The sequence below is a fragment of the Chanodichthys erythropterus genome, chromosome 4 (assembly GCF_024489055.1).
Source record: "Chanodichthys erythropterus isolate Z2021 chromosome 4, ASM2448905v1, whole genome shotgun sequence".
NCBI lineage: Eukaryota > Metazoa > Chordata > Actinopteri > Cypriniformes > Xenocyprididae > Chanodichthys > Chanodichthys erythropterus.
Window position 1 is genome coordinate 4,502,135 of NC_090224.1, and position 16,706 is coordinate 4,518,840.

The window sequence follows — 16,706 nt, forward strand, 5'->3', positions numbered from 1 at the left end:
GGCAGACTTAACACTTACACATGGTTTCATCATGTGATGGATGGCCATTCATAGGGTGCATGGGTGCATGCTCCTAAAGCGGCAATTGATAAGGCCGATTCACACCCATTTGAATATCTAACTGGTGGGTTCAGTGCCAAAGTCCTGGCAGCCATCTTGGTAACACTGGCAGTTTTTTTTTTACGTTATTAATTTGCATTTTACCTACATTACAAGTGCAGACCAAAGTCTCTGAAAGTGTACACCAAGATTACATTTCAATAATATATTTCAAATTCGGAAATGAAATCAAAAAACAGGAGTTACATAAAGCCAATCAGTCAGTCAATCAGTCAGTCAATCAATCAATCAGCTAATCAATCAGCCAATCAATCAGCCAATCAATCAGCCAATCAATCAGCCAATCAATCAATCAATCAATCAATCAATCAATCAATCAATCAATCAATCAATCAATCAATCAATCAATCAATCAATCAATCAGCCAATCAATCAATCAGCCAATCAATCAATCAATCAATCAATCAATCAGCCAATCAATCAATCAGCCAATCAATCAATCAGCCAATCAATCAATCAATCAATCAGCCAATCAATCAATCAATCAATCAATCAATCAATCAATCAATCAATCAATCAGCCAATCAATCAATCAATCAGCCAATCAATCAATCAATCAATCAATCAATCAATCAATCAATCAATCAATCAATCAATCAATCAATCAATCAGCCAATCAATCAGCCAATCAATCAGCCAATCAATCAATCAGCCAATCTATCTATCTATCTATCTATCTATCTATCTATCTATCTATCTATCTATCTATCTATCTATCTATCTATCTATCTATCTATCTATCTATCTATCTGTCAGTCAATCAGCTAGTCAATCAATCAATCAATCAATCAGCTAGTCAGTCAATCAATCAATCAGCTAGTTAATCAATCAATCAGACTTTTTTTTTTTAACTGAAAGGACTTCCATTTTGGCAACTGCCAAATTGACTTCCAATCATTTTATGAGTGGTTTACCTTTTACTCTTACTGTCTTACTGTATGTGGTTGCATAAGTCTAAAAGCAAATAATAAAATGCAACTAAACATGTATGCAATTAATGCAAATAAGTTTGCATGGCTAAATAAATAGGCTTAACTTAAAATGGGGAGAAAAACTTTCTATTATCTTATACTGTAGACATCAAAGGCTATGCATTTTATGGTATTTTGATGCAATTGTCATGTGTCACTTTTTTTTTTAAAAATGGCTCAGTGTTTATTCCATGTGTTAGCCAGGCAAATCACTTGCAAATTACTCTCCCTATGTCATTGTTGTGCCTTGCAGTTCATGATCATTTTAATACAATTCAAATGTCAATTTTGTCCAAAAACTATTTTGGTACTGTGTTGGCTGGCATTAGTTGTCCAATATAAAATCTGTAAAAGAGCAAAACCATTAGAGAACCACTGATCTAACGTGCGGTTTGTCTCCTAATGACTGTGGCTGGCGAGAATCCAAGACCATCATCAAAGCAAAACCTCTAATGTGATAGTCAAATAATAACCGCTACTGATATAATAACCAAATTAACCTGATATCACACTCAAGACATAAAAAACGACCTCTGCATTATTCGTTTTTAAGCATTAAAAGCTATAAAGAAAATCTCTTTGTGTAAAGACATAGCAGAAAGTACAGACAGTGATTTCTTCATGTATCACTTCGTATTGGAATCCTGGAAGTCTAATATGGGGTTTCTTGCATCTCCGTTGGGGTTTGAAGCTGTTTTTCTGTCTCTCTTCATGATCTGATTCCCAACAAAGAGCCGATTAAGGGCCTCTCTCTCTCTCTCTCTCTCTCTCTCTCTCTCCCTGCGCTCAACATTCGCTGGCTAACACAGATGATGTCACTAACCCGATGCGGTCCCCACGACTCAACAATAACAAGGTCATCTGGGAGGGGTGGGGTGGATGCGGGGGGTGTTGCGGAGTGGAAGAGAAGGAGGTGGCAGTGCTCTTTGTTTCACATTTCATCTGCAGTGGATTTTTTTCATCAACCACCCCACCAGCACACCCCCACCCAAGCTTATACCCCCCATTCTTCTCCGCCATCACTTGCCTCATGTGACATGTAGGGGGCGATGTTCAGCAAACCCTGAATGCTGAGCAGAAATCAGTGGATGCTGCGGTGTATGTGTGCGACACACCGAGCACAAAGTCTATACACACTCACGGCACAGCAGATACACCGCCTGAGTCTTTCAAGAGCTGCAGACTTTGAATCAACATGACAAAACAAATCATTCATAATAGAATGAAATAACACAGAAGGCTCTGTAACTAAAAGGAACCGGTTACAAATTATGAAATCTTAATTTTCTGTGCAACTGAAAAAAGCATTAAACCAAACAGTACTTTGATCTTATCTGGAATATGCATGACATTTAGCAGTATTAATAGTAAGAGACAATAACACATTTTCTGTCACATCTGAGGTGAAGATAAGCACTCTATTAAATCCTCAGACTCTTTTTTTAAAATCGTTCACACTCACACCAGAGTATGAGAGTGAGAGACTGATGAATAATTGATGAAGGAGGCAAGATGTGAATGAAAGAAGTACTTCAATTTGCTGGAAGTCTCTAGAACTCCAGTATTAATCCCTATATTTCTGCACAGAAAAACCTGTTAACATGTTGCTTCCTTATTTTTAACTTTCCTCAGTCACAGAACAATGCAACGCCAATACTCTTCGACAGGCATATTATAGATAAAAAATACATACTCCTCAACACTAATTCCTTATTTTTCAGTTTCAGTAATTTTGGTACTTCTACTTAAATTTATTTATTGCAGCTAGTTATCAAGGCAACATTTCTAATTTTCACTTTTTTTTTTTTAAGTTTAAGAATTCTATCCAGCAGTACTCAATTAACAAAAACAAATTTCAATTGTTAATTGTTAGCAATAACACTGGTCAACGCCCACCTTAAACCACATGCCCCATGCGCTACAAGTGTCCCACTTCTGAGTATATGCATGTGAGAGACAATCTATGAGCAGAGGTGTGAATTCATCTCTGGAGGTGTTCTTATGTCGCATTAACACCTCTGTGGAAAACTCAATCACTCCAAATCTCGGAAAGCAGGGGTGTATGTGCATGCATTGCGGTAATGTGCATAACAATCACAAAATCCCAGCATGCCCTTGGAGTACAATGCTGGGCTTGGACCACAGTTTCAATAAATTAATCATAATCACATTGCTTTAACACTTCTAAAGCCATAGAGTACTTTATAAGCCATGAACCAAACAAACCAGCTCAAAGGTGAATCACAACATTACAAACTTTGATCCGAAGCACAAAAGTATTTAAAAATCAGACAAAAAGACAAAGGTACAAGACTGTGTACTACATGGAAGGAGATAACTACAATCCCATGAAGAATGACGTCAATTGAAAATGATGAAGAATCTATTGATTTAAAGATGTTAATTATATAAAGAAACAATATATTTTACGTTTATTGCAAAATATGCATTTTATGTATACAAATATGTATTTTGTTTTTCAGGAATTTGCTATGTTGAACATTATTATTTAAAAAAATTCCAATTTTGTGGACAAGTGGCTTCAACAAGTTACTGTTGAATGAAAAAATAATGTAATTATTTACTAATATGATATTCAATTCTCTTATCCATCAATGTGCTAAATCAGTAAGTATGCCATCAGTCAGAACAGAGACAAAGAGTTGCTAACAAAACACTAGCAATTTTAATGTAACTGTTTGCTAACTAAAATAATGCTTGTCGCTATAGTCACTTTTTAAATCTGAAATTAGTTTCTAAACTAAGTCTTATTATCAGTATTAGAGAATGAAATCTTCAACATTGTTCAACAGCTACATGAATTCTTTTCTAGCTGCTTGCTAGCATAAGCAAACTTTAGCTTCTTTGAAATCTCAGAATTTTTATTTTATGCACAAGCACATTTGTAGCTACATTTTTCTTACAATAGTTGATACGAACTTTAAACATATGCACATGTCATTAAGGCTCTAAATAGCTACTTGGAGGAAACAAATCAAGTACATCCCATTAAAATCACACTACTTACTGTTCTTACTGTGCTACGTAATAGAAACCATAATAAATGCGACCATTTGTTATGCTAATACTCTGCTTCCGAGAAACTTTGCATCTTAATTTTGGATTCATGAACCAGAGAGTGGATGTTAATGCAACAGATGCTAGTTCATTAAATGTGCATTTTGTGCTGTGGGAGAAGACACACTACCGCTCATGAAGGTGCATGAGTGTGTGTTGGAGAGACATGGCCATTGCTCATAAAGATGGGTAAAATAATGGCATCTGCCATATGGTAGGTAGACAGGTGATGAGTGGTGATAATAATCATGCTTTAATGTACAGTATAAAGCTAGTAAAGTGATCATATAGCCATTTTTATGCCATATACATTAAAAAAGTGATGCATGGAAGACCATGTCATGATTTTGTTTTCCTAGCAATACATTTGCTATCAGACTTTCAAAAGATAACTTGTGAGGCTCACCAATAACGTACACTACCGTTCAAAAGTTTGGGTTGATAAGATTTTTCGTAATGTTTTTGAAAGATATCTCTTTTTAATAATGCTGTGAAATATTATTACAATTAAAATAACCATTTTCTATTTGAATATATTTAAAAAAAAAAATCCTGAATTTTCAGCATCATTACATTCAGCATCTTCAGTGTCACATGATCCTTCAGAAATCATTCTAATATGCTGATTTGGTGATCAAAGAACATTTCTCATAACTATCAATGTTCAAAACAGTTGTGTTGCTTAATATTTTTTGTGGAAACAGTGATACACTTTTTTCAGAATTTTTTGATGAATAGAAAATTTATTAAAATAGAAATCTTTTGTAACATTGTAAATGTCTTTACTGTCATTTTGATAAAATTTAATACATCCTGGCTGAATAAGAATATAAATACCCCAAACATTTAAACGGTAGTGTGTCAACCATTATTAACACAACAACAAAACATTTTCAAATCTGTGAATGTGGATGTGTTCATTCATACCTCCTCTGGCATGCTGAGAACCAGTTCATTGTCATTTTGGGTGACGAACCCCTGTAGGAAGTACTCGCTGCAGGCCGCTAGGACAGCCCTGTGCGCGCGGAACTCCTTCCCCTCCACCAGCACGGTCACATCACAGAGCAGGCCCTGCTTCCGCTGCTCATTCAGACCCAGCAGGATGTTGGTACAGTGCACCGTCGACTCATACACGTACATGGGAGCTTCAGACTTCTCATCCACGGACATACCGCTCACACCCTGCGCAGAAAGAGATAGACAGACATAGCTGGGTCAACTTATGTCATCCAGATTACAGTAGCAGTTCAACAATGCATCCAGACCTTGTCCAAAATGAACTCTCCAACTCTCCAATGAACCCCAAATGTGAGTAAAATTAGGCTTTGGAGAGAAAATAAAATGAGCTAGAGAGGAAAGGAGTTTCAAAGAGACTGGTTTAAATAGCAAGAAGAACATTGTTTTATCTGATATAAGTGAAATCACAGGTGCACTACTGAAGAGACTATCTAATAACGATGGAAGTGTTTGTGTTTATATTGCACACACAGTTCTCTGATCTTCTGGAAGCAGCTCGAAAGTGACTGTCATTATTTGTGCATCTTCTAACAATCTCAGAAGCCCGTTTTTTTCCCTCATGGGGCCTTATTACAGAAACTTCCCATTTTAAGTCTTAAGTTATGATCAGACTATTATGATCCTAACGGATATCGGCAACAGATAAGACAGGATTTTACAATTAGGATGTTTAAGCATGGCCACACAACTCCAGGTGGCGATGTGTCAAACAGGAAATAAAACGTGGAGAGGTAATTTTTCACAGATAGACTGGCTAAAATACTGTATGCTGTGAATAATATAATGGCCTGCTTATATTAAACAATGGATTATTAAAAATCCATGGTTGACAATATGTACTTAATTTATTTAAAACATCTATTTACATTATTAAAGATTATTGTTAATTGCATTTTATCATTATCAATAACAGTTAATGAAATAAGTTGTATAAATTTACATTAAAGAGAGAGAAAAGGTTATTTTGAAGATTTGGTCTCTCTAAACCTGAGAGCCTTCTCTGCTCTGATTGGTCAGAGGGCCCAATCTGTTGTGATTGGTCTACGGCTTACAGCAACTCTATAAGCAATGACTGTGCTAATGCCAGTAAAATCGAACTTGTTTATTAAATATACATGTTAAATAAGTTATGTTAGCTTGTGCTATGATAGCTGTTGATTTGAACTGAAATAGATAAGATTATAGGTAGTTGAAGATTACAGGTAGTTGAAGTGAGTATTGAACACACACGCACTGTGAACACACACCCGGAGCCATTTTTGCTGCGGCGTTGATTATAGGTAGTTAAATTAAAAAAATTAACTACTTTTAGTAATCTTATCAACTTAAAAATTTGTGTTTATGCTACAAATTATTAAGTTCCTTTAACTCAATGTAGCTTGTTGGTGGAACGTAAATGTATTCAAAGATGTCATAACCAAATAAATTAGTGCAAACTGTTGCGTTAATTTTTTTTTTTTTTGAGCCAACACATTATTTTTTAGAGTGTATGAACGTATGTAACAGGAAGTGAGACTGAAATTACAGACAACTTGTTTCGGCAATTCTTTCTTTTAGGAGACAATAACTTTAATTGCCATGCACTTTGATCTTTAAAACTTTGCAGACCTTTTAGATTCACAAACTGCATGAAATGTAATATTTGCAAAAGCATATTGGGCACTTTAATGTATTATTATGAGATAAAATAAATAAAAAATTAACAATGGCATTAAATTAATCAATTACATAAATTGAATAAATATTTTCCCTAGATTAATAAGTGCAGTAAAAATGGTCGTTTATTGATAGTTCATGATACCTATAACTAATGCTAATCAACAGAAACTTATTTTAAAGTGTCAGGGTAATTTTGCATCCTGGCTACACGGCTCAGCAATCTCACCGTGACCTCCTCCTCAAAGTTGCCACCTACAGAAAGCAAACGCACAACCACACAAAGCAACAGCAAAAATAATGCCCCAAACCCTCCCACACAACCAGTGTGGGGATCAGCTGCTGTCGCAGCATTCACACTCTCTCATTTACCATTTAACATACACCCCCACATAAGCAGGTACACATTCACACTTTAAACAATGATCCTATGCGCACACACAGTGGTAGATTAGCTGGGGAGGGTGATTTAGCTGTCAAAACAGTGGGGTCTCTGCTATCATTTCTCATGTAGGAGGCACACAGAGAGATGCTGGCACATGTGATCTTCAGACATTCAGTCACAAAGATTACCTTGAGCTCTTTTTCCTTTTCCTTTCCCCCTTATTTCAGCCATCAAAGAGGCTCAACCGGTGGATGTGTGATTAGGGACTTAAGTGTCTCCGGATTCTGGATCAACTCTGTGTGCACAAACATGTCCTGCCCCCGTACCCCAGGTCCTGTATCAGAACCCTTCAACAATCGCTCCTCACAATGACTCCGACATGTTTAATCTAATCAGAGAGGGAGCGGGGATTCTCGTTGGATCGGCTGCCAAGTGAATATCACTAACCTCAAATAAGCATTCAGCCCTGCTGCTGATTTGAATAAGTGCAGATTGAATATGATGAGTCAGGAGCAGACCTCAGCATAAAGCACACCCTTAAGAATTTTATTTGCAGTATTGGCAAGGTGTGCATATGTTCTCTGAACATGTACCAGGCCAGGCAAATCCGTTCATTTTGGAACAATTGAAAAGGAGAGATGGTCTTGAAATTGTTACCCCTGTGCCATGCTAAACCCTGGGTTAAAGTAACTTTAGAGACAGTAGGCTAATAATATTACATAGTTAAAATATACAAAATAAAAATACAATGAGTACAGTATCTTGTTCACTACAGTTTAAATGTTGTCACACCTTTTAACATTTTCATTATTCCCTCAGGTTCTAAAACTAAACAGCACGCCAATAGTTCAGTGACTGTGCATTGCACATACATGATTAATAATGTGTAGTTTATGATTGGTTCGTTGCTACAACATCTCACTGAACAGAATAATTTTACATGATTAACCTCAGTATTGTTATTCGACTAAATTATTAAAAAATCGCTCTCGGTAGATACAATGTATCATTTTGATATATACCATGTACTACAATTCATGTACCATAGTATTTACATGGTACTCCAAAGGGCTTTTCACACTTAAAATTGTTAACCCTAGGTCTTTCTAATCCCTGGGTTATCTTGCTTCATGTTTCACACTGCTCATAATTGTCCCAGGGTTAACAATAACTCCTGGGGATTCATAAGCTTACGTTTCACAATGTACATTCCTAAACCCTGGGTTAACGTTCTTATTTGCATATTTGCGGTGTCGGTGTCATTGATTGGATGAACGCAGCAGGCGCCCTGTTTACATAACAGCTCTAGTATTGCGCATCCTTGTATTGCCGAATGTACTATTTAGTTTATACTGAATGAACATTTCGGACTATAAAAAGTAAGAATGAAATGGTTTCATCTTCACTCAAATTGTTGCATATTCTGTCAGCAATTGACATTTTTCCTCTCAAATGCTGAATTTACTGTTTATATACAATGCGCAGTGTTTCCGTGACTAACACCGCATCGCTTCACACTATACAAGATTGGCTCCGCAATGTGGGTTTAACACCGCAAAAGCGGTGCTAACCCTGCTCCGGAGCAGGGTTTCATAACCCCGGGTAGAAAGGGGTGCTAACCTCGCTTCTGAATTACAAGTGTGAAACATTCATTTACCCAGGGTTAAAAGTGGTGTTTTGAACGACGATAACCCAGGGTTTACCCAGGGGTTAAGCACAGTATGAAAAGCCCTCAAGGTACTTCCAAGAATACCATGGTACAGGTCCAAAAATACATGGAAAAATGGTAAGAAAAAAACAAACAAACAAACAAATGTTTTGTTTATGTTATGCCATTGTACATGTTTAAAAACATGGTAGACTCATGCTACCAAGTCCAACAAAGCCATGTTACTTTGTGGCAAACATTTTCACAAGCCTTTCCCCTTAAAATTACAAGTACAAATTGCATTGCTCAGGGTTAAAGTGCCTTTAGCCTGGGGTTTAAAAAGCTGATAAACCAAGGTTAAGCACAGCATGAAAAGACATACAGAAAGAGAGGATGCTTAAGCTCTGAATCAGGCAGATTTAAACTGCTTTTGAAACTACACAATCTCTACTTTCAGTCTTTGCCAGCAGTCTTTTCCACAACACACTGAGCTATTTAAGTTGTCCGGGGCCAACTTCTGCTTGCGGAATGATCGGTGCATGACTAAACAATTCCTACAGAGCTCTAGTGGCAGCCAACACTGCTCTTTCCATCCCTGCTGAAGCCAGGGCTGCCCCTGTCTGCCCTGCTGCGGTGAGGATTGTGCAGCCAACGCTCCTCCCTGCTCCCACAACCACCACTGACTGCACCTTAGGCAAACTCTGACCCACAGAGACACAGGCCTGAAATTTCTTACCCTTGTCATCTTGATTTAACTCTTGACTGGGCAAAATTGGCAGTTTGTGTACTCCATAAAGACGACACAGACGGGCGCAAACCCTCAAAGCGCGGCTCCATTCAAGGCAGGTTGCATGCGGTGGTTATCGTTGTAGGGCTCCTTCAATCAGAGCGAGCCTGTAAAAGCTGTGAGCCTTGACGAACACCGACAGTTTACTGCAGCACAAATTAAAACGTGCAAGCGGAAAGTTGTCCTTGGTCATTGGAAATGGCTGTGTGTGCAAATGGAAACTCCTCAACCAAAAGAATGGAATCAGTGGGCCCGACGCCTCCCTCTCTTTCTTTCTCTCTCTCTCTTTCTTATCTCTCTCACTCAGTCTCAGAGAAATTCAAACCACACGGCATGTGGGTTCAGGGATCCTATACTGCAGTGTGTGAGTGTGCGTGTGCATTTGTGCATGCGTGTGGGAGGGACACTGTGGTTAGCATGAAAAGAAAGAAAACGAAAGACAATGATAGGTGGTTGTAATGCATCTGTGCAAAGCACCAATCACATCCATATGAAGCAAAGAATTATTTAAAAAGAATTCCTGTTAATTTTGCTCATGCTGCATGTTTTTGATTTGCTAAAAAGAACCGTTCATAAGAATCAGTAGTTTAGGATCATACAGCAGAAGCAGGTTTGATTCCTGAACTCACTGTTTCTTATGAACCCGTCCTTTTAATCAAATAAAAAACAAACAGAACAAGCAGTTCAGTCTGTTTTTGATTCACTACAAAGAACCAGTTCATAAGAGTCAGTTGTTTTTTAATTAGACTGGACCGGCTGTGTTTTATGTTGTTTACGCCGCAGTCCGCGAGGACAATTCAATAGAAAGACATTTCTTGTCAGCAGTTTTCACAGTATACAGTTCATTTTATTGCATCAAATTCAATGCAGACTGCAAACTCACATTCAGGTAAATTATGATTTCTTTTGCCGTGCCACTGAAGATTCAGTAGCTGCTGAAAAGTGGAGCAGGAAACACTGATTTGAACTGTGAGATTTGACAGAACTGTACCCATGTATAACCAAGCAAGTGTCCTACATTCCCAGACATTTAGAGCAACAGTCCAACTGTTGGTCACTTCAATTATTGTTTTTCATTTTGTTACTTTTCCTCGCTCTAAATATGTTTTCTATGCTCCCTTTGGTGGATAATGACCTGTCTTCCAAGAATAATGTTTCCAGATGTGGTTGCAAGGTTCATAAGATGCCAAACACACTATTTCAAAATTGGAATGCGCTTTCTTTCCATGCTGGGATTTTCAGATGTGTGCATTTTGTGCACAAAAGGATGATACACATGCACACAAACTCACCACAAATGACTACTCTCGGCCGTGTTACCGATTAGAACTGCTGAGGGATGCAAAGGGTTTGTGCTCCGTCTCGTTCTCTCTCTAAGTTCCCTTTCTTCTTTTTTATTCTGCAGGCCCTTCTCAATCTTGTTAACTGTGGCAGCTAACTGGTTTTGCAAGGAACACTCCCACACACATCAAAAGCAGAGCTCAGTGATGGGTTTCCGACAGCTGTCGCTGGCGTTCTACTTTTGCCTGCTCAAGGGGCCGAAAGACTAACAGAGCACTGGGACTAATCTGAAACCAGCCGATTAGACTGAGTATGGAGCCTTACTTTCAGAAATGAATACCCCCAAGGAAATGAAGAATGATTGTGTATCCAACTTATTAATAAGCAATACAGTCTCTCAGTTCTCAATTGCTAGTATAAAGAACACACTCAAAACGAATCGTCTTTTCAAAGTGTTCTGGTATAATGGAAGGCGGGACTATCCATGCTGATTCGAGAACCTGACCAATTTCAGACTGATTTGTGGACGAACTGTTCAAACTGGTGTGGTAAACTCGGTTCAACTGATTCATTGAAAAGTTCTGATTCAAAAGAACAACCCAGGCACATTGGGAATGCATGCCTGTATAGCGCTGCTTCTTTTCACTTTGTGTCCACAAATGAAATGAAATGTCCAGTGAGTGGCACAAAAAGGTTAATGCTCTATTGCACTTAAAAATTAATGTACCACCTACAATAAACTCTACTGTAAATCTAACCAATAGTGTTAAAGCAAATGTGAAATAAAAATGCATTTGCTAAAGCAACTATGCCATTTTAGCTTGCTTCTGAAAGTCTTTAAGAACTTATACTGAGTGTCGTGACTTATGTAGCAAATGCAAATCTGTAACATGCATTATGGTAAAAGTGTTTTCAGGTCATAATATAGTACTGCGCAATGAATCACTAAAAAAAGTATTTATTAATTGATAATCTGCGCCATAATCATAATTTGTGTGAAAAGGAATAAAAGTTGTTGGTGTTTTATTGCCCCCACAGTGGTCATTTGAGCTGGAACCTGCAGTGAACTGGATGTACAGTATAGGCAAGTTTTTTGAGTTATGGAAAAATGTAGGTAGAAGCACATTTTTCCAAATGTTCACAAATTGGACATTTATGGTGCTGAAGAACACATCTCTCATAGCATATACTACAGCCCGTATCATCATCTTCTATTTCTCTCTCACACTCTATGGCTTTTGACCACTCTTAACAAAGCAGCCATTTTCCTGATATAAAGTACACTGACCTAATGTCCTTATAATTAGCATTTGAGCATTCTTCTCTTGGCTTCAGATTTCAGGTGAACTCATTGGAGACCCTAAAAATAAACAAAACCACGAGAGGCCTTCTTTACAGCTTCACTGTGCCAACAAAGCAGATCTTGGTGTCTCTATGCCTGTCAACCATTAACCAGTTTAAATATCTCAGCTAACATCAGTAAATGACAGCTCAGAATCTGTCCTAACGTGCATGTTACGTGTGGAATGGGTATGCAGTTGTGTTCCTGCACTCCACAGGAAAGCCTGACATGGCGGTTTGGGGTTTGACAGCGTATGATGCGCTCTGTGATGTGTGTCCTCTTTTCTGTCTCCACAGACTCCCTCTGCTGCTGAGCAGAACATGTCTGACAGAACAAAGCCATCTGCACTGATACGTTAACAGAAAGCATACAGACACCGGTGACCATCTCCATACAAAAGCCTTACTAAAATTACCACGGTAACCATGGTTTCATCTTACCATCCAGATACCAGAACCAGATACAGCTCTGAATACAATTCAGCCTGATACTACTAGAGATTGTTACTACTTGGGTAATACAATCAATCAGACAAATGATCAAGATTACGATTACGTCTGCTGCGACATGAAAAGTATGATTTACAGCATTGATTTAGGTCAACTTTCATTCGATCAAAAACATGCAAAACTCGTTCAGTAAAGTAAAGTCCCTTTAAGACAAGTCATTTCACTCGGTGACCATCTTTGAAATGCCTTACGGGCATACATGTGCAGCTCCTATCTCTTTGAATGGGGAAACATCACATTCTCCAAAGTTGTTCACCAAGCTTTCTATTAAATTTCATATTTGAAATCACCAATAAAATCTGACAACAACATACATTTCCATATCAAATTCATAAATTTGAAGCATGACAAAAAACAGCCTTTTTTCAGGCTGCATCAAGCTAATGTGCGTGCGCGGTCCAAAGTGCGCATCTCTAGAGGAAGTGCGCATCTGACTGTAACCGGAGATACAGTGACGAGATGACTTTACCAATCAATCAAATTTACGCCATATTACGCATTGCACTTTCTCCCATTTATAATAATATGAGTGCACAGTCTTTCTGTGAGTCTTTGCTATAAATCAACAAGACATAAACAGTGTGAATAAGAGATTTATTGTGCACTACAAACAGCTTCACTGACACTGACTTGCATTATGTTTGTAATTTATTCAAAATTTGAAATCATAGTTTTGTTATTTATAACAGCATAACATTAAACAGAAGTAAATTATTTCAGAAACTGAATGCGTTTTAATAGTTTTAAATTTTTAGTTTTTTTAAATTAAAGTTTCAAAAAGATTTTTTTTAAAGAAATGTATACTTTCATTCAGCAAGGACAAATTAAATTGATCAAAAGTGACAGAGACATTTATAATGTTAAAAAAAGTCTATTTAAAATAAATGCTTGAACTTTGTAATTGTCAAAAATCTCATGGTTTCCACAAAAATATTAAGCCACTTTTCAACATTGATAATAATAAGAAATGTTTCTTGAGCATCAAATCACCACATTAGAATGATTTCTGAAGGATCATGTGACACTAAAGACTGGAGTAAGCCTATTAGTTGCTGAAAATACTGCTTTGCCATCACAAGAGTAAATTACATTTTAAAATATATTACAATAGAAAACAGTTATAAACTATATTAACTAAAATGAATATTCATGATTGCATTTGTCACTGTAAATAATCAGGGAGCATAGGCTAACTCTAAAAAGCTGATGGTAATATGGCCACCAAGTTAACTGGACTTCAATGGAATCAAGCAAAAACAAGCTAACAGACACTGTTTTATAACCTTATATTGATTTGTGACGGTTTTAAAGTGAAACAAATTTTATTAGCATAGTACATTTTCCTTAATGGAAGTGCCATGACACCTTTCTCAAATTGTTGGCCACTTTCATTGCGCTAATGCTAATGCTGTTAACATTAGCGTCAGTAACTTGTATAGCTGATTGCATAATCATTACCAACACTCATTTTACCATTACTGCAGATTAAAAGCCATTGATTTGCTTTATGCTAATCCTCACGCTAAATCCTAGCACAATATAGGTTTACATTCAACTTGCGATTTTAGCAAATGATCCGATGAACTACGCAGCAGTTTTAGATGTGATGACACCAATCAGCCAAACCTGCAATGTGACGGGTTTGCTTTCTACCAGTAATTATTGGCTATTAACTGTTAACAGCCCATTTACCTTGTGCAATCAGAGTACACATGTGTGCACAAACACACAAGACGACAAACACACACACATATAATCTCGTACAGGCTTGTGATCTGAGTCTAGAAAGCAGTAGTACATTTCCTTCAAACCTCTGACACTGAAACAGACTTAATGGCTCATTACATTCTAGCTCTGCTGGGTATTAATCATCAGCGTCTATGACTAATCCTACAATTCCACACGCACATACTCTGGCAAAAGTGCACACTCACTAATGGAGCCCTTTTAATGGTTCTGTCTCAGTGGACTTGAATGACAATAATGGACATTTAGAGCAGCGTTTGACAGAGTGTTCATCCACAGCAGAGGACGGTCTCAATTGTTACCATGCTGGACTCTAACAGCTCTGATTGTTTATCTTCATTGGGTAGGAATCTTAAATACCTCTTGTTACAGAGGGTAATGTGTAAAGACAAGAGCCTGGAATGAGCATAATTCCTTTGCTTTGTTGAAACATTAGCCACCGGCTACAGATTCTCATTTAGATTCATGCGCAGCAGTGCGGGAACAACCCTCCCTGGACCTTCTCACATGCAATAGGCTTGTAAGATGTTGAGAGTTGTTGTTCTCGATCATTAGTTGACAGAAGATGGATTTTTTTATCCATGAAACACACTCTTGACTACAGTAATAAAGTTAAATTGTACTTCATTCCCTCAAAGGAAAGTCATTCTGGCTCTCTCTGGGCACTGAGTGTGCTTGTCTGAAGGAGATGATTCACATGCCTCCTCAGCCGCAAACACTTTTTTCCAGGTGAGCATGCAAATTTGGAGCATAAGTTTGTATTACACATTTATTCCACTTATTACTATTGATCCTGTATGTCTCTGTGATTAAGATCAAATGAAGAACTAATAAGCTTATTTAGTATTAGGCAAAGAGCATTAATTTGTGCACAGAAAGAAAAGAAAATATTATTGGGTGCGGTTGGAGTAAACAAGCCTCTGGCAAAGTTTGGCTTGCTAAGTGCTTATGCTTAAACTGTGTCACATTTATGATATTATTTATGTATTGGATATAAACAGTGAGACATTTCTTCTACAGCTATTTTATTTTATTTGACTTTTATTTTACTGCTTTAATTGCATAAGACTTCAGGGTTATCAGGCATTCAGTCAATGAAAACAATATAAACAAGCACATTTGCAAATGCATCATCAAGGAGACCTGTTTGCGGTCTCTGCCAGATGTTTTTAATTAAGCAGTGAATGAATGTGGATTTTTGTCATGTTTTTTAATCATACTTCTACTGACTAAGGGAAAACCGGTGCTGGATGTGGTGGAAATAATTACATGATTAACTGTAGCCTCTGGGAAATATCACAAAACAACAAGATATAAAAGCAGGCATTGCTTGTTGCTCAAAGAAAATTTTTGGAACGCTAAAGTTCTGTGTATCTGCATCATCCACTAGCCTGTTTTAAAGAAGACACGTCAGCTCTCTGGAATACTTGATTCTGTTTGGTTAATCATTCTGTGATCAAATATTGTATTAGGGTCATTGACGAATAAGGTTTTTAAAAGTGTAAAAAAAACAAAAAAAACATAATGAAGATATAATTAATTTTGAAGTGTTAACAATTAGATGATGTGGTTTTTATAATCAATTAACACTGATTTCGCCATTTTTTTTACAAGACAGACAAAATTTGTCACCAAAAAAGTAATTCGGTTTAACCAAAATTCCGTTTTTACCGAATGACACTTTTTGTTATATCGAATGACAATATTTTTAAACAATGCTAACAGGCTCATATCTAGTTAGCTAGCTAGCAAAAGGACAATCAAACGTTTTATATTTAGTACAAGTTTTTAAAATAGTACAACATTTTCCATGTTTTATAGTGGTTGTACCGAATGACCTGATGTTTCGGGACATGCATATGAGCAAGTGAAAACATTAATTTTTCATATAGTTAAGAGAGAGTTAGTTACTTTTCTTCACGACCATGTGGTCCTTTGCAGGTGTCTGAATGATATCACATCCTGTCACATGATATTGACAGCATGACTTGATCCAAAATGGTGCCTTTATATTAGTTACTTTGAATGACATCAATGAAATTCATTTTTTCTGACATTCTTTCTCATAACAAAGCAACAACTTCACACATAATTTGAATGCCATTTGGCACTATGTTGATATATGATGTTATAAAATCATGCCAGAATAAAAAATATATACATTTA

The 16,706-nt window shown here is 37.1% G+C and overlaps 1 protein-coding gene across 5 annotated transcripts in view; it reads right to left on the reverse strand.

The window, feature by feature from the left end:
• bach2b (BTB and CNC homology 1, basic leucine zipper transcription factor 2b) overlaps positions 1–16,706 on the reverse strand; it is a 110,120-nt gene that overhangs the window by 31,014 nt on the left and 62,400 nt on the right. For all 5 annotated transcript variants that reach the window (XM_067383752.1, XM_067383748.1, XM_067383749.1 and 2 more), the window contains one exon: positions 5,097–5,351. In XM_067383752.1, the coding sequence (XP_067239853.1) occupies positions 5,097–5,339 (243 nt within the window). In that variant the 5' untranslated portion in view covers positions 5,340–5,351. The remainder of the gene's footprint in view (positions 1–5,096; positions 5,352–16,706) is intronic.